Source organism: Chlorocebus sabaeus, chromosome 6 (assembly GCF_047675955.1).
Source record: "Chlorocebus sabaeus isolate Y175 chromosome 6, mChlSab1.0.hap1, whole genome shotgun sequence".
Taxonomy (NCBI): domain Eukaryota; kingdom Metazoa; phylum Chordata; class Mammalia; order Primates; family Cercopithecidae; genus Chlorocebus; species Chlorocebus sabaeus.
The window spans coordinates 20876311-20898879 of NC_132909.1; the positions used below are offsets into that span (position 1 = coordinate 20876311).

The window sequence follows — 22569 nt, forward strand, 5'->3', positions numbered from 1 at the left end:
ATTGCACTTAGAACAAAATCCATTTTCTTTATAATGACCTACAAGGTCCTACATGAGCCGGGTCCTTGCTGTCTCCCCAGGCTGTCTCCCCCTGCTCACTCTGCTCCAGTCACACTCAATTGCTTCCTGATCTTTGAACATGCCACACTTGTTCCCAGCCCAGGGCGTTTGCACTTGTTGATCCTGTCCTAGACGTGCTTCTTAGTGCATGCTGGCAACCTCTAGATCTTAGCTCAAATGTCCTCTCCTCGGAGAAGCCACTTCTTCACTCCTTCAAATCAATCTGTTTTCTTTTTTTAAGGTTTTTTTTTTCTTTGTTTTTGTTTGTTTGTTTGTTTTTTGTTTTTTGAGACAGAAGACAGAGTCTTGCTCTGTTGCCCAGGCTGGAGTGCAGTGGCGTAATCTCCACTCACTGCAAGCTCCGCCTCCCGGGTTCACGCCATTCTCCTGCCTCAGCTTCCCGTGTAGCTGGGACTACAGGCGCCCGCCACCGCGCCCGGCTAATTTTTGTATTTTTAGTAGAGACGGGGTTTCACCGTGTTAGCCAGGATAGTCTCGATCTCCTGACCTCGTGATCCACCCGTCTTGGCCTCCCAAAGTGCTGGGATTACACACGTGAGCCACTGCGCCTGTCCCTAAAGTTAGTTTTCATTTGCTTATTTTTTTCTTTCTAGAATCTGTGTTCTGCTGAATCTATTTTATTTTCTTTCTCTCTCTCTCTCTCTCTCTCTCTCTTTCTTTCTTTCGAGACAGAGACTGTCTCTGTTGTCCAGGCTGGAGTGCAGTGGTGTGATCACAGCTCACTGCTGCCTCCAACTTTCAGGCTCAAGTGATCTTCATGCCTCAGCCTCCTGAGTAGCTGAGACTGCAGACATGCATCCCCACACCCAGATAATTTTTAAACTTTTTGTAGAGATGGGGTCTCACTATGTTGCCCAGGCTGGTCTTGTGCTCTGGGGCTCAAGCAATCCTCCTGCCTCAGCCTCCCAAAGTGCTGGGATTATAAGTGTGTGCCCAGACTCTTCTCTTTTTCTTTTCTTTTCTTTCTTTCTCTCTCTTTTCTTTTTATTATTTATTTATTTATTTTTTGAGACAGGGTCTCACTCTGTCACCCAGGCTGGAATGCAGTGGCACAATCTCGGCTCACTGCAACCTCTGCCTCCCAGGCTCAAGTGATCCTCCCACCTCAGCTTCCTGGGTAGCTGGGACTACAGGCATGCGCCACCACACCCGGCTAATTTTTTGTATTTTGGGTAGAGATGGGGTTTTGCCATCTTGCCCATATTGATCTTGAACTCCTGTGCTCAGATGACGCACCTGCCTCGGCCTCCCAAAGTGATGGGATTACAGGCATGAGCCACCACGACTGGCCCCATTTTCTTTTCTTTATAGCACCGTTCACTGTCTGAAATGATTTTATCTATTTATTTTCTTATTATCTGTCTTTCTCCACTAGAATGTCAGCTCCTTGAGAGTGGCAACTTTGTTTTGGTCATTGCTGTATCCCCAGTGCCTAGAAGAGTTCCTGGAACACAGCAGGCACTCAGTAAATGAACAAAGGCACTGATTAACCCTTGTGCTTGTTCACAGACTGTCCGACATAGAAGAGACACCCAAATAGGCCCAGACAATAATACACAACAGACCTTAGGGTCATCCGCATACCCTGGGGACACCTAGAAGCTGGGGACCACCTGATTCCGCGCCCGCGGTGCCTGGAGGGTGGAGATCCCGAGCTGGAGACCGAGCACTCCCAGGGAGGGAGGAAAGATGCTCTGGGGGGAGCCCCGCCCCTCCCTGTATCCCTAGCAGCCAATGGGAGTGCGGTCCTCCTGACGCCCCCTGGGACGTGTAGTCCGGGCAGGGGCGCCCTCGGGCGCCGCCGCGCGCCCCTAGACTCCACGTCCCGTCGTGCGCCGGGGGGCGCGGGGATTGGCTGAGCCCCGCCCCCGGCCCGCCCCGCTCCGCTCGCGCCGCAGCCCCAAGAATGAATGAAATCGTAGCGCGCTGGGCGGCAGAGCGGGCGGCGCAGGCCGGGCTGGGCCCGCGCGCGGCGGCAGCGGCGCCCCGGGCCGGAGGCGGCCCAGCCGAGCGGGCCATGGCTACCGCCATTCAGAACCCGCTCAAGTCGTGAGTGTCCCCGCCGTCCCCGCCCCCTGTCCAGACCCCCCCCACCAGGAGCCCTTCCCCCGCTCGCCCTAGGGCTGAGGAGGGGAACCCAGCGCGCGGACCGTAGTTGAATGGGGGCCCCCAGCGCGAACCCTTGCCCCGGGGACCCCCACCCCCTATCGCCCCCTGGGGTTGGGGGCGGGAGCCCCTCCAGGGTCGCGGGGGCGCCTCTTCTTTGTCGCTGTCAGTGAAGGAATGTGGCGCGGGCTGGGGGTGGCGGAGGCCGTTTCCCCACCCAGAGTGGGGGTAGGGGCTTCCCTCTCCTCCATCTCTTCCTCAGGGTCTCCGGAGGTGCCGGGCCTGCCCCAGCCGGGGCTGGAAGCTCGAACACCTAAGTCCGGACCTCGGTCTCCAGGGTTTCCATCACCCGCTCTCCCCTCATCAAAGCGCCTTTCTCTCTTTCCCCTTCTTTCTCTGGGGACCCCGGCCCTCGCGGCCGCAGGGTGGGAGCTGAGACGTCGGGGGTCCCGAGTTTCATCCCCGCTGCCTCCGCTTTTTCCTCCCGGAATCTCTGGGAACTAGAAACCCCGAACCCACGGTCAGCCTGGACCGCAGCATCCTTCCCTCTCCCCGCCCATACACATCAAACGGGAGCATCTCTGATCCCCTTGGGGACCGGCTGCCCAGGAGGCGGTGCCGGGAGCGCCCTCGGTCTCCGGGGATTCCCTCCCTTTCTCCCTGGCCGCGGCCCTCCGAGCGTTCGCCTCTTCCCGGGCCCGGTGACTGGGAACTCGGACGCCTGGGTCCCAGCCTGGCCCCTCCTGACCCTCCCCTCTCCTTGCCATCCCTCGCGCTCTCCACCCCTCCCCTTCCCCCTCTCCATCTCGCTCTTGCTTCCTCTTCGGGATCCCGGACTCCCGGGTCCCAGCCCTCCCCCACCCCCTGTTCCCAGGCGGTGACAGCGGGCTCCGAGTGACAGGCGCTCGGCCGCTCCCGCCCTCCCTCCCCGCAGGCGAGCGCGGCGCTCCCCTCCCCCTCCTCCCGGGCCTTGTGGAGGAGGCGGAGGGCGAGCGCCCGCGGCGTCGCACAAAGGGGCCAGGGCGACCTCCCCCACCCTTCCCCCAACCCCGTGCACTGGCTGCCTTGACCTTGAACATCGAGGGCTGGGGGCAGGCGTGAAGGGGGGTGAGAGGGAGAGAGTGAGAGAGGGAGCGGCCCCCCACCCCACCCACGAGAAGGGATGCGCCTGCTGGCTGGACCACAGGCCGCCAGTTGCTTCTGGTTTCTGGCGGGAATGGGGGTGGGAGGTGGAGGGTGGGAGTTGGGAGAGGAAGCGGGGCAGAGACTTAGAGGCACGCGCCTACACGTGTGGCTCCGCCGTGAGCAGGGTGCCGGGAGCCGGTGTGTGGGGCTTGGGTCCGTGTGAGGTGGTGCATGGTGGTGACACCCCTCTACTGCCCTCTCACCTTAAGTGGTACACACAGACAGCTGTCTGTCCTGTGAGGGATATCCGCAAAATGTATGGGAACGGGGCACCTGTGCAAGTTGGTGGATCTACAGGCGATGGGGCCCCTCACCTTGACCCTGGCCCAGACCCCGGGAGGAGGTGTGCTGCAGCCCTGAGCAGGGGCCCAGCCAGAGTAAGACTGGACTGGGAGGGCCCTGCCCCTCTGTGCCCTCCCCTTCCAAAAGGGGAGAAGGTGGGGACTCCCTGGCTCCTGAAGGAATGTGAGTCAAATCCCATGGGGAGAAGGAGCTGGAGGGTGCCGCCCTCGGAAGTTCCGACTGCCTGAGTTTCGAAACCAGCTTGAGCCACGAATGTTCCCTGCCGTGAGCCTCAGTTTTACCATCTGTGTATGGGGTCTTCTAACAGCCCTTACCACACCATGGGGCTGTCCTGGGGCTTAAATAAGGCCATCTTTGTAAAGCACTTAGCACAGAGACCGACACTGATCAAATGTAGTGATTATTAGTAGTAGTATCAATATTGATTTATGAAATTGATTTCTACTGTGGGCCAGCTCCCCAACAGGGCACTGGGGGTTGGGGCAGGAGGATTGTTTGGGCCAGGGAGAGGACTGGAAGTTCAAGTGTGTAGAAGTGTGTGGGAGTGGTGTGTGCAGGTGGTTAGGGCGGAAGGAAAGAAAGGAGAACCCCGCTCCAAGTGTCAGCCTGTGTCTGCGGGTAGAGGCCCTGCTGGTGGGCCAGACACGGAGGCTCATGCCTGTAATCCCAGCACTTTGGGAGGCCAGGGTGGGCAGATCACTTGAGCTTAGGAGTTTGAGACTAGCCTGGCCAACATAGGGACACCCTGTTTTTACAAAAATACAAAAATTAGCCGGGTGTGGTGGTGCACACCTGTAGTCCCAGCTACTTGGGGGTTTGAGGTGGGAGGATCGCTTGAGCCTGGGAGGTGGAGGCTGCAGTGAGCTGTGTTCATGCACTTCAGCCTGGGCCATTGAGTGAGACCCTGTCCAAAAAAAAAGAGAGAGAGAAAAAGAAAGAGGAAAGAAAGAAGGAGAAAGAAAGGAAGAAAGAAAGAAAGAAAGAGAAAGAAAAAGAGAAAGAAAGAAAGGAAGAAAAGAAAAGAAAAGACAAATAGAAATTCTGCTTGTAGAGGAGGACTGTTAGAAAGGTCTACACTCAGAGTGTCTACACTCGGGCTTCTCTTAATCAAATTGACATGAGAGTTTGGGGTGGGGCAGGGGTGAGTGCCTGCGGCTAGAGGTGTGGGAATCAAGTGTAAGAGGGTGTGTTAGGGGACCTGTGAGCGAATGGGAGGTGAGAGAGGAAGGTGGGGTCACAGCTCACCGTGAGCAAGGCGTGGGGTGGCCACTATAGGCCCCTGGAGGCCAGAGTGATCGTAGGGGTGCCACTTTCCCCCACTTAATCCCTTTGTCACACTCCAGGCCATATGTGAATCAGAGACCCACTTCCTCCTGTTTCAGGAGAGGGGCTGGCCAAGGCCTTACCTGGCTTAGATGGGCGAGTTGGTGGAAAGGGTCTAAGACTAGAGGGGTGTGTGTGTGTGTGTGTGTGTGTGTGTGTGTGTGTGTGTGTAGAAGTGACCGTGAGTGTAGGAGGCCTTGACTGGATCTTTCTCATGGGGGGATTTCAAGTGACAAAAATGGTGAAGGCTAGCGGGCCACTATTGTCGGCTGGGGCGCCCCCTGGTGGATGAGGGCGTTTGTGGGCGTGTTAATTACAGCAGCCGCCCAAACCTGAATGCTGGCTCTACAGGGGTGGGGCGGAAGAGGGGAAGGGGAAAGGGGGAGGAGGGGTGAGACGGGAAGAGGGACGGGGTGGTGGTGTTGTGGAGAGACTGGGTCAGTGTGTGACTCAGTGGGTCCGCTCACTCCCTGGGATCTCTTCCGGTGGAGTCAGTGTGTGTGACAGTGGAAGAGAGAAGGAGGTCAGGACCACTTGGGGAGGGGCGTCAGGGTGCCTGCCTCCTTCCTTCAGTCTCACTTTCAAAGAGCCGCCCGGGGATGCAGGTATGTGAGGTCACCTTCCTGTGCCTCAGATTCCTCACCTGGAAAATGCAGATAATAATAGCAACACGGGGTGAACTATGCCCAGCACATGATGGGTGCATTTACTCATTCAACAAATATCTACTGAGCATCTATTTTTTTTTTTTTGGAGATAGGGTCTTGCTCAGTTGTCCAGGCTGGAGTGTAGTGGTGTGATCGTAGCTCATTACAGCTTTGATCTCCTGGGCTCAACCAATCCTCCTGACTCAGCCTCCTGAGTAGCTGGGACCATAGGCATGTGCCACCATGCCCAGCTATTTATTTTCTTTTTGGTAAAGACCAGGTCTCGCTATGTTGCCCAGGCTGGTCTCCTGAGCTCAAGTGGTCCTCTCATCTCAGCCTCCCAAATTGCTGGGATTACAGGCATGAGTCACCGCCCCCTGCTTACTTATTTTTGTTTGTTTGTTTGTTTGCTTTTAGAGACAGAGTCTTGCTCTGCCATCCAGACTGGAGTGCAGTGGTGAGACCACAGCTCACTGCAGCCTCAGCCTCCCAGGTTCAAGCTATCCTCCCACTTTAGCCTCGCAAGTAGCTGGTACTACACTGATGCGCCATCATGCCCAGCTAATTTAATTTTTTTTTTTTTTTGTAGAGACAGGAGTCTGGATATGTTGCCCAGGTTGGTCTCAAACTCCTGGGCTCAAGCAGTCCTCTCATCTAGGCCTCCCAAAGTACTGGGATCGCAGACTGGAGCCATTGCACCTGGCCAGCATTATTCTTTCTTTCTTATTTGTTATTTATTTATTTATTTTTGAGATGGAGTCTTGCTCTTGTTGCCCAGGCTGGAGTGCAAAGGCATGATCTTGGCTCACTGCAACCTCCGCCTCCTGGGTTCAAGTGATTTTCCTGCCTCAGCTTCCCAAGTGGCTGGGATTATAGGCATGTGCCACGACGCCTGGCTAATTTTGTATTTTTTAGTAGAGATGGGGTTTCTCCTTGTTGGTCAGGTTGGTCTCAAACTCCCAACCTCAGGTGATCTGCCCGCCTCAGCCTCTCAAAGTGCTGGGATTACAAGCATGAGCCACTGTTCCTGGCCCGCATTATTCTTTCTGATAGCATTTAGGTATTACCATTGACATCTTAGTAAAGTACGTATCAGCTCCTTTGTGGAACAAATGGATTTCTTGAGCAAATACTACCTGCCAGGTATCTTTTTTTGTTTTTTTGTTTTTTTGAGGCAGATTCTTGCTCTGTCGCCCAGGCGCGATGTCAGCTCACTGCAACCTCCGCCTCCTGGGCTCAAGTGATTCTCCTGCCTCAGCCTCCCAAATAGCTGGGAGTACAGGCATGCACCACCACATCCGGCTAATTTTTGTATTTTTAGTAGAGACTGTTGGCCAGGCTGGTCTCCTATTCCTGACCTTAGGTGATCCACCTGCCTGGGCCTCCCAAAGTGCCAGGATTACAGGTGTGAGCCACTGTGCTTGGCCTGCCAGTTACCTTTTAAAATGCTTTGCCTATACTTCCTCATTTAATCCTCACAACACTCCAGTGAAGCATCATCCTCTTTTTACAGATGAGGAAACTGAGGCCCAGAAAGGTTAAGTCATTTGCCAAGGTCACATGGCCACCAAGTGACAGAGCTAAGATTTGAACCCTGGAGGTGTGACTACTGTTTCTAACCTGCACTGCTGCTGTCAGGCCTGCAGAAGGCGTTGAGCAGGGCGGGGTGACCGTGAGCGTGGCTGCTGGAAGAGACAGCCCCGGATGGGGACTCTGGTGCCAGGAGGGACTTGGGCGGGGGGGATGGGAGGTGTCTGCTGGAAGCATGTTGGTGAGAAGTCTGTGTGGGCACCTGGGAGGTGTCTCTGCGTCTCTTAGTATTGCAGTGTGTGTGCATGTGGCTGAGTCCGTGCGAAGGTGTGAGAGTAGGAGTATGTGGGAGGCTGTGAGTCTCCGCGTGAATGTGTGTGTAAACTGCCATGCGTGGGCGTGTGCGAGTCCAGGTGTGCATGTGGTTGTGTGCACGCGAGAGCAGGCTATGTGGACGAGTGAGGGCGGGTGAGTGACGGTGCGTGCCCCGGGCCCCTCCTCCGCGCCGTCCCCGTCCCCGCGGGGTCCCGGGGGCCCCCTGGCCCGGGACTACCACTCCCGGCATGGCCCGGGCGGGCCCGCCCCGTCGCCGCTATTGGCCGTAGCCCTCGTGCTCCCGCCCCCCGGGAATGAATGGATGGGCGGCCTCAGCGCCCGCCCGACCGCTGGGAGGACCGACCCGGCGGGGACCTGCTGGGGGCAGGACCCGGGGAGCAAGATGGCCACTGTCATCCCTGGCCCCCTGAGGTGGTGCGGGCTGGCAGGAGGCGGGGAGGGAGCGCGGGCGGGTCTACGCGGGCCTGGGTGTGTGTGGCGGCCGGGGGTGGGGCCGAGGGGGTGTCTGGGGGGGGCTGTCACCGAGTGCGGGGCTGCGTGGGGGTGCGAGAGTGTGTGACTGTGGGTCTCTGACAAGAATGATGTCGGATGCGCCGCTCCCTGGAGGGGTGGAGGGCGTGGGGGACCTCCAGATTCTTTTTGGGGAAGGGGGATATCGTCCCCTCCCTGCGACCCTCGGGTCTGGGAGAGGGTGAAATGACCCGGGGGTGCGGGAGCCTTGGCAAACTGGAGTGAAGTCCACACTACCTTTGTCTTGGGATGTGGAGTGTGTGTATGTACCACTTATTTGTGTTCTGGTTTTTTAAAGAATTTTTGGGGGATAGGTGTGTGGACATGTGTCCGTTTCTTTTTATTCTGCACTAGATATCTTTGGATATTTGGGTCTCCCAGTGTGTGTCTGTGTCCTTTGGAACTATCTGTCATTTGTCTTGTGTTCTGTGTTTTTGGGTATGTAGGGCTGTGTGTATTTGTGTGTAAATTTTTGTGTGCCTGTGGGTGGATTTGGCTGTTTCTGTGTTTTATATGTGTGTGTGTCTGTGTGGATGTGTTATATTTTAGATACTGGTTCCACACTGCACATCTTTGTAAATGTGTGTACCGGTGTGAATCTATGTGATTTCTTTGTGTTGTGTGTCTGGATATTGTGTGTGTGGTTTGTGTTGTGTCTTTGGATACGTGGGTAAGTGCATAGGGGGGTAAGCGGTTTCTGTAGTTCCTGTCCTTTGACATGTGTGTGTCTGTATGTCTTTGGCTGCATGAGGTGTGTATGTGTGTGTGGCGTTATGTTTCCATGTTGTGTGTCTTTGTGTGAGTGATGTGTTTCTGGTGTGTGTCTGTGGATATGTGGTGTGTCTTTGTGCATGGTTATTTGTGTGATTCATCTCCACACTATGGAACTTGGGATATTTGTCTTTTTCAGTAGATATTTATGTGTGCACGTGTGTGAGGTTTGTCTGTTTCTCCTTTGTGAGTACTGGGATTTGTCTCTCTTTGTGTGTGTGAATCCCGTGTGTCTGTGTGTGATTTGTGTTGTGTGTCTGCATGTGGTCATGTAGGGATACATCCCGGTGTGTTTTTGTTTGTTTCTGTATGGTGTTTCTACTCATGAGCTGGAGGCCTGTTTGAGTCCCAGTTTGGGGGCCCCTGGGCCCTGTCGCCTTCCCCCAGCCTGGGTCCCGGAATGGGAGGAGGAGAGAGGTGAAGCTGGAGGGGTCGGCCCACCCCTCCCGAGCCTAGGCGGGCCGGCAGCCGGGGGAGGGGTGCTGGGCGACCCTGTGCGCCTGCCCTTGCTGACAGCCGCCCGCCCATTCGCTGCCCCTCTAGCCTAGGCGAGGACTTCTACCGCGAGGCCATCGAGCACTGCCGCAGCTACAACGCGCGCCTGTGTGCGGAGCGCAGCCTGCGACTGCCCTTCCTCGACTCGCAGACCGGCGTGGCCCAGAACAACTGCTACATCTGGATGGAGAAGACCCACCGCGGGCCGGGTACCGCTGGGATGGCTGGCGCGAGGCGGGGCGGGGCTGGGCCACCCCACCGCCGCCGCCCTCTCACCTTCCTCTCTCTCCAGGTTTGGCCCCGGGACAGATTTACACGTACCCCGCCCGCTGTTGGAGGAAGAAACGGAGACTCAACATCCTGGAGGACCCCAGACTCAGGCCCTGCGAGTACAAGATCGGTGGGTGCAGCCGCTGGGGCCCCCAACGGTGTCCCAGGGCCTGCTGTGTGTCCAAGCCCGTCCGTCACCTTTATCCGCCTTCTAGCAAGTGTCTGCCTGGCTGGCTGTGTGTCTGCCCATGTGCATCTCGGGTGTTTCCCAGAGATTCCACAGTTTCTCTGAGTCACTGAGTGGCGACTGCATCTCCTCCTACATGGGCCCAGGTGCCCAGTTGTTGTTATTTATTTATTTATTTATTTTTGAGACAGAGTTTCACCCAGGCTGGAGTGCAATGGCGCGATCTCACAACCTCCACCTAGTGGGGAGTTGAACCTTGAACCCTCAACCTCCGCCTGGCGGGTTCAAGTGATTCTCCTGCCTCAGCCTTCTGAGTAGCTGGGATTACAGGCATGCGCCGCCACGCCCAACTAATTTTGTATTTTTAGTAGAAACGGGGTTTCACCGTGTTGGTCAGGCTGGTTTGGAACTCCTGACCTTAGGTGATCTGGCCACCTCGGCCTCCCGAAGTGCTGGCATTACAGGCGTGAGCCACTGCACCCGGCCTGTTGTTTTTAAAATAGAGGCAGGGTGTTATTATGTTGCCTAGGCTGGTCTCGAACTCCTGAGCTCAAAGGATCCTCCCTTCTCAGCCCTCCAAAGTGTGGGGATTATAGACGTGAGCCACCACACCCCGCCAAGGGCTCCAGTGGTATTGGAGGGCATACACTGTTAGGTGTGTGTGGGTGTATGGAGTTTCTGACTGCATCCCTTCACCTGGGAGTTGGGATGGATCAGTATCTGCCTGTATTTTTTTTTTTTTTTTTTGAGATGGAGTCTGGCTCTGTTGCCCAGGCTGGAAGTACAGTGGCACGATCTCAACTCACTGCAACCTCCGCCTAGTGGGTTCAAGTGATTCTCCTGTCTCAACCTCCCACGTAGCGCACATCGACATGCCCAGCTAATTTTTTTGTATTTTTAGTAGAGACGGGGTTTCACCATGTTGGCCAGGCTGGTCTCGAACTCCTGACCTCAGGTGATCCACCCGACTCGGCCTCCCAGAGTGCTGGGATTATAGGCTTGAGCCACCGTGCCCGGCCATCTGCCTGTATTTTTTTCTGTGGGTGCCTGAGGGTGTCTGCCTCTGTATCTCCCCAAGGGCATCTGGATGTCTCAGTGTCTGGTTGGAGCTCTTTCCTCTCTTAGGTGTATCTTCCCGGGTGTCTCCAGGTGTCTTAGAAGGCTTGTGTCTTGTGTATGTCTGGTTTGTCAGGGCGTCCAGCTCCTTCCCAGTGTGTCTGGGTGTGTTAGGCGGTGCGGCCGTCTCTTTCTGTGGGTGTGTAGGTGCCTCGGAGTGTCTGGGAGAATCTCTTCCTGATGGTGTCTGGCGTATCAGGTGTATTTCTGCACGTGTGTGTCAGTCCATCAGAGGATCTGGACTTAACCTTGAATGTGTTTAGGAGTATCAGGGTCATTGGCGTCAGTTTCTCTTCCTGAGTCCGAAGGTCTGTGTGTACCCAGGAGTGTGGCAGTGCCCACCTGGCTGTGTCTCTGTCTGTGTCTCCTGTGTGTGTGTATCTAGTTGAGCAATTCTCCCTGGGTATATTGGTATCTCCCCACTATGTGTCTAGGCATCTCATCTGGCTGTCTTCCCCAGGGGGCTCTAGGTATCTGGAGGGTTCTTTCTTTTCTTTCCTTCCTTCCTTCCTTCCTTCCTTCCTTCCTTCCTTCCTTCCTTCCTTCCTTCCTTCCTTCCTTCCTTCCTTTCTTTCTCTTTTCTTTCTTTTTCTCTTTTTCTTTCTTTCTTTTTCTTTCTTTCTTTCTTTCTTTCTTTCTTTTCTTTTCTTTCTTTTCTTTCTTTCTTTCTTCCTTCCTTCCTTCCTTCCTTCCTTCCTTCTTTTCTTTCTTTCTTTCTTTCTTTCTTTCTTTCTTTCTTTCTTTCTTTCTTTCTTTCTTTCTTTCTTTCTTTCTTTTTCTCTTTCTTTCTTTCTTTCTTTCTTTCTTTCTTTCTTTCTTTCTTTCTTTCTTTCTTTCTTTCTTTCTTTCTTCTCTCTCTCTCTCTTTCCCTCCCTCCCTCCCTTCCTCTCTCTTTCTTCTTTTTCTTTCTTTCTTTCTTTCCCTCCCTCCCTCCCTCCCTCCCTCCCTCCCTTCCTTCCTTCCTTCCTTCCTTCCTTCCTTCCTTCCTTCCTTCCTCCCTCCCTCCCTCCCTCCCTCCCTCCCTTCCTTTTCTTTCTTTTCCTTCTTTCTTTCTCTTTCTTTTCTTCCACCCAGTTTGGAGTGCAGTGGCACGATCTCAGCTCACTGCAACCTCTGTCTCCCGAGTTCAAGTGATTCTCTTTCTCAGCCTCCTGAGTAGCTGGGATTACAGGCATGAGCAATTACATCCGGTCAATTTTTGTATTTTGTTTTTAAGTAGAGATGAGGTTTTACCATGTTGGCCAGGCTGGTCTCGAACTCCTGACCTGAAGTGATCCACCCACCTCGGCCTCCTAAAGTGCTGGGATTACAGGTGTGAGGCACCGCACCTGACCAGCTGATTGTCTCTGTGCATCTCTGAGAGTACCGATGGGTCCAGCTATGTCTCCTCCATGTGTCCGGCTGTCTCCAAGGATCTGGCTATACCTCTCTGAGTCTCTAGGCTGTATCTGAGAGTGTGGCTTGGCCAGGCATGGTGGCTTGTGCCTGTAATTCCAGCACTTTGGGAGGCTGAGGCAGAGGATCACTTGAACTCAGGAGTTTGAGACCAGCCTGACTGACATGGTGAAACCCTGTCTCTACCAAAAATACAAAAATTAGCCGGTGTGGTGGCGGGCCAGCCACTCTGCCTGTAGTCCTAGTTACCTAGGAGGCTGAGGTGGGAGGATCACTTGAGCCTGGGAGTCGCAGTGAGCTGAGATTGCGCCACTGCACTCCAACCTGGGTGACGGAGCGAGACCCTGTCTCAAAAAAAAAAAAAAAAAAAAAAAGAAAGAAAGAAAGAAAAAGAAAAAAGAGAGCTTGGTTGGGCCTCTTCCTTTCCGCGTCCGTCTCAGATGATCTGTCTGGATGTCCCCTATGGGTGTCCGTGTGTCTCCTCTGTGAGTGTGTGTATCTGTCCATGTTTGTCTGGGTGTGTTTAAGAGTCGCTGTGTCGGCCGGGCGCGGTGGCTCAAGCCTGTAATCCCAGCACTTTGGGAGGCCGAGACGGGCGGATCACGAGGTCAGGAGATCGAGACCATCCTGGCTAACACGGTGAAACCCCGTCTCTACTAAAAATACAAAAAATTAGCCAGCCGTGGTGGCGGGCGCCTGTAGTCCCAGCTACTCGGGAGGCTGAGGCAGGAGAATGGTGTAAACCCGGGAGGCGGAGCTTGCAGTGAGCTGAGATCCGGCCGCTGCACTCCAGCCTGGCCGACAGAGCAAGACTCCGTCTCAAAAAAAAAAAAAAAAAAAAGGAGTCGCTGTGTCTTCCCTGAGTAGGTCTGGGTGTGCCTGATGGCCTGTGTCTTTTTCTGAGGCTTTCCGGTGTATCCAAAGTTCTGACTGTGTCTCCTGCCGTGCGTCCCAGGGCATCTGAGGGTGTGGCTGGGTCTCCCTGGGGTCTGGGCCTCCCTTCTAGGGCGTGTAGTTCAATCCTCGCCTCGGCTGCTGGCCCAGTGTGGGAAAGCTTCTTCCCTCCCGCAAAGGGCACGGTCCCCCCACCTGCATAGTTTGAGGAGTCCTCCAGGGTCAACTTCCCCATCTGACCCTGCCATGGCCCTGTCTCCAGACTGTGAAGCACCCCTGAAGAAGGAGGGTGGCCTCCCTGAAGGGCCGGTCCTCGAGGCTCTACTGTGTGCAGAGACGGGGGAGAAGAAGATTGAGCTGAAGGAGGAGGAGACCATTATGGACTGTCAGGTAGGCCCACCCCTGGGGGACCCCCCGACATGGCTTCCTCTCACCCCTGCCGGCCGCCAGCCCGGGCCCTCATGTTCCTGCTCTGAAACCCCCCGGTTTCCTCCAGCCCTTGGGCATCCCAGTCTCCATCCTCCCAGACTTCATCTCTGTTTGGAAGAACTCCTGACTTACGCTCTCATCCCCAATCTCCACCTCTGCCCAGAGCCCCTCAAAAGCAGGTCAGTGGCCCCTACTTTCTTGATCCGTCTCCTTTCTCTATTGCCCAGAAACAGCAGTTGCTGGAGTTTCCACATGATCTCGAGGTGGAAGACTTGGAGGATGACATTCCCAGGAGGAAGAACAGGGCCAAAGGAAAGGTATCACCCCAAGGTTCTCCTCTCCCCTGCTCCCCTCAATGACAGGTCTCATTCGTGGAGCAGGCGCAGTGGTCGGCCCCTGCCACAGTCTGACCTCATTGAATCCCAGAACAGCCTGCAGGGGTGGGGGATTTAATACCCATTTTACAGATGAGGAAACTGAGGCTCATCTGTATTAAGCCATTTGCAAAGCAGAGATTATGCAGTGGGTTAGAGCTACCTTCATCCCCGTGCCGCAGAGGAAGAAGCTGAAACTTGGAGAGGTCTGAAGCCCCACAGCTAGGACGTTTGCAGAGCTGCAATTTGAATTTGCAAATGACTCTGTTTTCTCACTTTCTTTTTTCCTTTTTTTTTTTTTTTTGAGACAGAGTCTTGCTCTGTCGCCAGGCTGGAGTGCAGTGGCGTGATCTCGGCTCACTGCAACCTCCGCCTCCTGGGTTCAAGCGATTCTTCTGCCTCAGCCTCCTGAGTAGCTGGGATTACAGGCGCCCGCCACCACGCCCAGTTAATTTTTGTATTTTTAGTAGAGATGGGGTTTCACCATGTTGGCCAAGGTTGTCTCGAGCTCTTGACCTCCTGATCCGCCTGCCTTGGCCTCCCAAAGTGCTGGGGTTACAGGCGTGAGCCGCCGCGCCCGGCCTGTTTTCTTGCTTTCTTGGCCTCACTCCTGACTCTCCCTACAGGCATATGGCATCGGGGGTCTTCGGAAACGCCAGGACACCGCTTCCCTGGAGGACCGAGACAAGCCGTATGTCTGTGATAGTGAGTCCTTCTGAAGAGGGGGAAAGGCAGAGAGAGGGGGGCCCAGAGAATCCCCACCTCGTGGCCCTCTCCCTCCTGTTCCAGACCCGGGTTGGGGGGATGCTCAGGTCTCTGGCCGAGGGGGGGAGGTGTGATCCTGGAGGCCAGGGTGGAGGCAGCGTGGGCCTGGAGGGGCTGACAGGCCCTCCTGGCTCGCTCGCTCCCCAGTCTGTGGGAAACGGTATAAGAACCGGCCGGGGCTCAGCTACCACTACACCCACACCCACCTGGCTGAGGAGGAGGGGGAGGAGAACGCCGAACGCCACGCCCTGCCCTTCCACCGGAAAAACAACCATAAACGTGAGCTGGCAGGCCAGGTGGGGGTGGTGAGGGGCCCTGGGAGTGGGGAAGAGGAGCCCAGCTGGGGGTGGGGGTGGGGGGGCATTAGACATTTCTGGAAAATCTCCAGCTCAGCCGTTCCCTCCCCCCACCGACCATGGGGATGCTGGCTCTGGGGTTGCCATGGCAACCAACCATCGCTCCTTCGCTCCCGGCCGGGCGTAATATTTCTGGGTCTGATTTATTGTTTCAATTAGAGCTTGGGGAGGGGGGGTGTGATAGATGGCTCCCCTCCCGCCCTGCCTTCCCTTTCTCCTTTCTCGGCTAAGCTTTGGTCAAGGGGCAGGGTCTGTGACCTGGGAGCCCTTGGCGTCCGCCCGTGCCAATCCCATGCCAGTTCTGACAGCTGAGGGATGGGGGCGGGGAGGAGGGTTTGGGAGAGGCAGTAGGGAGACACCGTCTTCCCACCTATCTCTCAGAGGCGGAGGCTGAGTGTCCTCACCCCAGGCCACTACACACCTGGGCACCTCGGTGTTCAGAATTTTTCTTCTGAGTGTCTGTTTCTGTACCAGATCTTGGCTCGGGGTACTCTCTGAATTTGTTAGATACAAATTACTGAGGGTGCACTTGGAATTGGGTGGCTGGGAGACATGTATGTGAGAAGGGAAGCAGGGAGCCCTTCACGCTGTCTTTACCAAGTTTTGACCCAATAAAGAGGATGGGTCAGTTGTCTCAAGGAGTTGGGAATCCTGGCTGGGTGCAGTGGCTCACACTTATAATCCTACCATTTTGGGAGGCTGGGGCGGGAGGATCGCTGGAGGCCAGGAGTTGGAGTCCAGCCTGGACAACATACCAAGATGCTGCCTTTATTTTTAATTGAAAAATAAATAAATAAATAAAAAGAAGAGTTGGGAGTCCCGATGAGAACTGTTTTCGCCTCTCCCCACGGCTTAGGGTAGCTACTCACTCTTCCCACCTCCCCACACCTGGACTAAGAGGTCCATCCCTGGGGCTGAGGCTGGGGGCAGGGTGGAGCCTTGCCTGTGGTGAGAGTCCCTCTCTCTGTCCCCCTTACCCCAGAGTTTTACAAAGAATTGGCCTGGGTCCCTGAGGCACAAAGGAAACACACAGGTATGGACGCCTCCTTCTGCTCCTAACGTCTGCAGCCACATTTGCGGGGTGCCCTTGCCTGCCCCGTGCCAATGCCTGTCCGCTGTCTTGCAGCCAAGAAGGCGCCCGACGGCACTGTCATCCCCAACGGCTACTGTGACTTCTGCCTGGGGGGCTCCAAGAAGACGGGGTGTCCCGAGGACCTCATCTCCTGTGCAGACTGTGGGCGATCAGGTGACACTCCCCACCTGAGGTTTCTGGGGGCCGGGTGCAGAGGACATTCAGGAGTGCAGACCTGGAGGGAGGGAGGCAAGACGGTGAGGACTGAGGGGACCCCGAGCATGTAGGGGATACTGTGGATAACCAGAGCTAGCGAGGCTGATGCAACTGCTGAGGATTGTGGGAATTGGATCAGATCAGTGAGGCTTCAGGGATAATGGGATGTCGCTCTCATGGCACTGTGGGTAGCGGCCTGTGCTTAGCATGGCATCAAGAGTAGTGAGGCCAGGTGCAGTGGCTCACGTCTGTAATCCCAGCACTTTGGGAGGCAGAGGTGGGAGGATCACTTGAGGCCAGGAATTTGAGACCAGCCAGAGCAACATAGCAAGACCCCTATCTCTACAAAAAATTTAAAAATTAGCCAGGTGTGTTGTTGCTCATGTGTAATCCCAGCAACTCAGGAGGCTGAGGCCGGAGGCTCCCTTGAGCCCAGGAGTTTGAGACCAGCCTGGGCAACATAGTGAGATCCCATCTATTAAAAACAAAATTAGCTGGGGATGGTGTCACACCCCATTAGCCCCAGCTACCCAGGAGGCTGAGGTGGGAGGCTGCTTGAGCCCAGGAGGTTTTTTTTTGAGATGGAGTCTCCCTCTGTCACCCAGGCTGGAGTGCATCGGCACGATCTTGGCTCACTGCAACCTCCGCCTCCTGGGTTCAAGTGATTCTTGTGCCTCAGCCTCCCAAGTAGCTGGGATTACAAGCACACGCCACCGTGCCTGGCTAATTTTTGTATTTTTAGTGGAGACAGGGTTTCACCATGTTGGCCAGGCTGGTCTCAAACTCCTGACCTCAGGTGATCTGCCTGCCTTGGCCTCCCAAAGTGCTGGGATTACAGGCGTGCGCCACTGCGCCCAGCCCCTTGAGCCCAGGAGTTTTTGACCAGTCTGGGCAACATAACGAGAGCCCATCTATTAAAAAAAAATAGGCCGGGTGCAGTGGCTTACATCTGTAATCCCAGCACTTTGGGAGGCTGAGGTGGGTGGATCACAAGGTCAAGAGATAAAGACCATCCTGGCCAACATAGTGAAACCATCTCTACTAAAAATACAAAAATTAGCTGGGTGTGGTGGCGCGTGCCTGTAGTCCCAGCTACTCTAGAGGCTGAGGCAGGAGAATCACTTGAACCTGGGACTCCGAGGTTTCAGCGAGCTGAGATCACACCACTGCACTCCAGCCTGGGTGTCAGAGCAAGACTCCGTCTCAAAAAAAAAAAAAAAAGCTGGGTATGGTTTCGCACCCCATTAGTCCCAGCTACTCGGGAGGCTGAGGTGGGAGGATCGCTGGAGCCCGGGAGGTCAAGGCTGCAGAGTGGGCTCTCATGGCACCACTGTGCTCCAGCCTGGGCAACAGAGTGAGACCTTGTTTCAAAAACCAAAACAAGACAAAAGGAGTAGCAAGAGACGGGGGCCAAGGCGTGGCAGGTAGTGGGCTGTGCGGTGTGAGTGACGGATGCCACCACCTGGGCACTGGTAGCAGGACGAGCTTGCCGTAGAATTGTGGCTTACAGAACGTGGTTTCCTGTGGTGGACTTGGGGGCAATATAGACTGTGGTTGCCACAGCACAGTAGGCCATGCATTGTGGTTGTCATGGCATCACGGGTAGTGAAATGTGGTTGTCATGGCAACTCGGTATCATGGAATGTAGTTGTGATGGCACTGGGGCCGTGGTTGCAGGGGGCGGGCACCACGGGTCGTGGCTGCAGGTCGCAGCTGCGGGTGTCTCTGCACCGGGGCCGTGGAATGATGGACAGCCTGGCACTCCACGGTATTGTCAGTAACAGTTTGGTTGCTGGGGCATCATGTGGAATGAGCTTTAGTTGCACGAAACCAAGGTGTGGGGACCCCGTTGTGGAAGGCGGTTGCCATGGCACTGTGGCTGGGAGAGTGTGGTCGCTGCGCTGCTGTGGTGAACAGGACCCTGGCCGTTCTGCTGCGGGTAACGGAACGTGGCTGTCTCAGCGTGGTGGTTAACAGAAGGTGGTTGCCACGGTGTTGTGGGTGGTAGAAAGTGGTTGCCACAGCACTGTGGGTAATGGAATGCGGTTGCCATGGCGTTCTGGGGAGCAGAGTGTGGTTGCCATGGTGGTTGTGGTAGGAGACTGTGGTGGCCGGGGGATGGCTGCTGGCCACGTGGTTGCTGGGCAGGTGTGAGGTCAGGCTGTGGACCCCAGCAGCTCATCCTGGCCTCATCAGCCGGGAGTAGGGGCTGAGCGATGGCTCCCCTGGCGGTCAGTGCCCACCAGGGGCACGCTGACCTCCTAACTGCACCCCTGTCCCTTGGCCCCCAGGACACCCCTCGTGTTTACAATTCACGGTGAACATGACGGCAGCTGTGCGGACCTACCGCTGGCAGTGCATTGAGTGCAAATCCTGCAGCCTGTGCGGAACCTCCGAGAACGACGTGAGTGCCGCCCGCCCCCTGCGTGCCCTGCTGCCCGCCCTGCTTGGCACGTCCACCTCCGCTCCTCGAGCTTAAAGCCTGTGTCTGAGCCCTCCCTGGTGAATGCGAGTCCCCTGTGTTACCATCATGCTGGTGTCCATACATTGAACCCGGCACTTTCTCCTCTTCGTCTCTCTGACTCCTCCCAACCACCCTCTGAAGCAGGGGGTCTTGTTCCCACTTCGCAGGGAAGAAACCGAGCTCAGAGAGGGAAAGAGACCTGGCCAGGGTCAGCCAGCTAGGGAAATGGAAGAGCTGAAATGTAAAGCCATGACCACTGCTGGCAGAGCTGGTATCAGATCATCTTAGGATTGTTTAAAGCCTTCCACAGGCCGGGCGTGGTGGTTCACACCTGTAATCCCAGCACTCTGGGAAAGGCTGAGGTGGGTGGATCACCTGAGGTCAGGAGTTCCAGACCAGCCTGGCCAACATGGTGAAACCCCGTTTCTACAAAAGTACAAAAATTAGCTGGGTGCCTGTAGTCCCAGCTACTTGGGAGGCTGAGGCAGGAGAATCTCTTGAACTTAGGAGGTGGAGATTGCAGTGAACCGAGATGGTGCCACTGCGCACTCCAGCCTGGGTGACAGAGCGAGATTCCATCTCAAAAAAAAAAAAAAAAAAAAGCCATGACCGTTGCTGGCAGAGCTGGTATCAGATCATCTTGGTGTCATATAAGGCCTTCCACAGGCCGGGAGTGGTGGTCCACCCATGTAATCCCAGCACTCTGGGAGGCTGAGGAGTTTTGAGCCCAGCAGTTCTACACCAGCCTGGGCAACATAGTGAGACCCCCATCTCTACAAAAAATTAGAAAAAAAAGAAAAAAAAGCCAGGCGTGGTGGCCCACACCTGTAGTCCCAGCTCAGGTGGCTGAGGCAGGAGAATCACTTGAGCCCAGGAGTGTGAGGCTGCAGTGAGCTGTGACTGCACCACTGCACTTCCAGCCTGGGCAACAGGGTAGGACCCTGTCTCTAAAAATATAAAATAATAATAATAATAAACGTTCCGCAGAGCCTTGTGAAACCCCCACTATAAATCCTTATGAAACCCCCACTATAAATCGCAAAGGGACCGTCCCGAGGGATATGTGCTGGGCTAAGCAGTGTTGTGCACACATTTCCTGCTGCAAAGACCTTCTCAGAGACTTTCTTGGCAGGCCTCACCTCCCCCCAGCCCCCTTGACCTAGCCCCTGCCCCAGCCCCCCACCCCCGTTTCTGGTGCCCGTGCCCCCAGGGTGCCAGCTGGGCGGGTCTCACCCCCCAGGACCAGCTGCTGTTTTGTGACGACTGCGATCGGGGTTACCACATGTACTGCCTCAGCCCCCCCATGGCGGAGCCCCCAGAAGGTGAGAGGAGAGGCAGGCACCACGTGGGTGGGGGGGTGGGAACGCCCATCTCCCGGTTGTCGAAAACTGTGTCCTCTGGGTGGGAAGCGGCTGGGGCAGCCCTCCCGGACGTGGGCCTGACTCCAGCTTCGGCCGCCCCCGCAGGGAGCTGGAGCTGTCACCTCTGTCTTCGGCACCTGAAGGAAAAGGCTTCTGCTTACATCACCCTCACCTAGGCCGGCTCAGCGCCGGGACTCTGGGGTGGTGCTCGCCTACCTGCCTCTCTGAGCTCCTCACTTCTCCCCCACACTGAATGCCCCGCAGCGGGAGGGAGAGAGGGGGAAGCCGAGAGGGGGCTGGGCCGCCCCCTCCCCTCTGTGCAAGTGGAATGTCTGCCCTGTGGGTGGGTGGGCCCGGCCAGGGCCTCTCCCTCCCTCCCTCCCTCTCTGTCCCTTGGCAAATGGACACCAGGGGCTTCTCCCCTCAAAGCCATACCCCGCCTCTGGGCGGGCATGGGGGGTGGTGGGTGCCAGCCAGGGGCATGGACAGAGCCTTTTTCTAAAGAAAAAGACAAAAAGTTAAAAAAAAAAAGAAAAAAAAGGAAAAGAAGTTAATATATACAAAGAGTCCTCCAAGGCCTGGCTGGGTGGAGGGGCGCTGCTGAGAGCGTCCACTGGGCACCCGCCTCTGCCGGCCCCCTGCCGGGCGCCCGAACCCCAATTTCTGGAGCTGCAGCCGTCCCGCGCCCCACCCAAGGTGGGCACCTTCCCCTCCTGTGCCCAGGGCGGTGGGCGTGGTGTCCACCTGCCCCTCCCGGTGCCCACGGTGGATACTGCATGATGTGAACCTTGGTTTTGAACTCTGTTCCTGCCCCTCCCTGACCGCCCTGGCCTGTGCCCGCCCCGTGCCTGCCGTGGCTGGTGGGTGGCGGTGGTGGGGCCGGGTGGGCCCCCGCCCAGCGCCTGCTGGAATGAGAAGCACAGACTCCGCCACGGACTCCTTTTCCCTCCCTCCTCCGTCCTCCTCTCGCCCCGCCAGGCCTGGCGGCCCCCGCCCCCCTCACTGGCCATTTTGGGGGGAGTGAGGGGGCGTGGTTGTTTCTTGTGGTTGTGTGTGTTTGTTGTTCGGGTTTTTAAAAAGGGAAACTGAGACTGCAGGTGGGGGAGGTGGTGGGTTTTGGGGGGATGTCCCCCAATCCAGGAGTGCCCTCCCACTTGTCACCGAGTCTCCTCTATTGCCTGCCTCTGCTGTGAATTAACTTGTTCTGTGTATTAAACTGGGCCTGACCCCTCTGCCCACGACTGCCTCGTTCTCCCGTCTGGTTTGGGGCATCACCAAGGAGGGCCGGGGCTGGGGGGGCCTTGTAGGGGGTGAGACGACCAGCCAGCCCCTACCTCCATCCACCTCCTTCTCCTCCCGCCTGCACCCTGCCTCTCCCCGGCTTTGTCCCAGCTCTGCCTTGCTTTGCCAGAAAGGAGGAGAAGGGGGATGGGGTGGAGGGGCTCCCGCCCAGCCAGCTGTGGTTGCCCTGGCAACGGGCTGCTGCAGCTGCAGCGGGCGCAGCCAAGAGGGAGGCAGGAGCCGGGCCGGGGGAAGGGAAGGGCTGGGAAGAGGACGGTGGGTTGGCCCCTCCTGAGACTGGGGTGGGGAACGGGGGTGTCAGGAGGTGTCATCCCAGGCCCAGACACCTCCAGGGAGCTCCCTGTCCTGGATGTGGGGCAAATCAGCGGTGGGGATGGGGTGGAAACAGAGGTACTAAGGGAGGGCAGGAGGGTATCTAGACACTGGCACTGGGAGAGAGACTGAGATGTGGGCGACACGTGGGGGGCGGGAGTGAGGAGTGAGGGAACTAGGACACAGATCAGGAGAGAGAAAGAGATGAGGACAGTCGCACAGTTATTGAGAGAATCAGAAAAAAGAGCAGGAGGGTGCAGAAGGGAGAGACAGGAGGAAGGACTGGGAGAGAGGAAGGGAGCAGGGGTGAGAAGGAGGTTTAGTGGGAGAGGGAATAACAGTAATAAAGAATGGCTGACATGCTGGGAGAGGCGGGAGGAGGAGGAGGATGGTGATTGGGGAAGAGCAGCAGCAGATTTAGGGAAAGGTCCTCCAGGAGGGGAGACAGAGAAGGAGCCACATTGCAGGTGGAGAGAGAGACTTGGGATCAGGGACAGGCAAAGTCCCAGGACAACAGGCAGAGATGGGGAGAGACGCGGGCAGCAGGGGAGAGAAGGAGAAGACAGAATTTAGGGGAACAGCAGAACAATCTGCAGAGAGAGCTGGAGGTATGAGGGACCCAGAAAGATTGGAGAGGAGAGACAGGGAGGTCCGAGACAGGCAGACGAAGCTAGAAACTGGGACACGAAGGGAAGGGCCAGGCCTCAAAGCACAGTTCGGGCGCGACCAGGGGCTGGCGTGCGTGCGAGTTGTGGGGTGCTGGAAGCAG

General features: G+C 56.3%; 1 protein-coding gene across 11 annotated transcripts; it reads left to right on the plus strand.

Annotated features, from left to right (window-relative positions):
• Positions 1-1993: 1993 nt before the first annotated feature.
• Positions 1994-21251, plus strand: DPF1 (double PHD fingers 1). 11 transcript variants are annotated; one of them, XM_007996648.3, is made up of 12 exons: positions 1994-2130; positions 9336-9496; positions 9580-9687; positions 13412-13539; positions 13806-13895; positions 14579-14657; positions 14865-14996; positions 16056-16106; positions 16200-16319; positions 18653-18765; positions 20066-20147; positions 20292-21251. In XM_007996648.3, the coding sequence occupies exons 1-12, from the start codon at positions 2099-2101 to the stop codon at positions 20360-20362; spliced, it is 1167 nt and encodes a 388-aa protein (XP_007994839.2). In that variant the 5' UTR covers positions 1994-2098; the 3' UTR covers positions 20363-21251. The 11 variants fall into 11 exon arrangements, with proteins under 11 accessions (XP_007994839.2, XP_007994836.2, XP_037847542.1 ...); XM_007996645.3 differs by having other exon boundaries at positions 2046-2130; positions 20036-20147; positions 20292-20468; XM_007996658.3 differs by having other exon boundaries at positions 2112-2130; positions 9341-9496.
• The last annotated feature ends 1318 nt before the right edge of the window (positions 21252-22569 follow it).

Coding starts and splice junctions, on each gene's coding strand:
- DPF1 (XM_007996649.3), top strand. CDS start 7,813: ATGGGCGGCCTCAGCGCCCGCCCGACCGCTGGGAGGACCGACCCGGCG. Junction 14,997..16,055: donor CCGGAAAAACAACCATAAAC/GTGAGCTGGCAG, acceptor CCCTTACCCCAG/AGTTTTACAAAGAATTGGCC. Junction 18,766..20,035: donor GCGGAACCTCCGAGAACGAC/GTGAGTGCCGCC, acceptor CCGTGCCCCCAG/GGTGCCAGCTGGGCGGGTCT.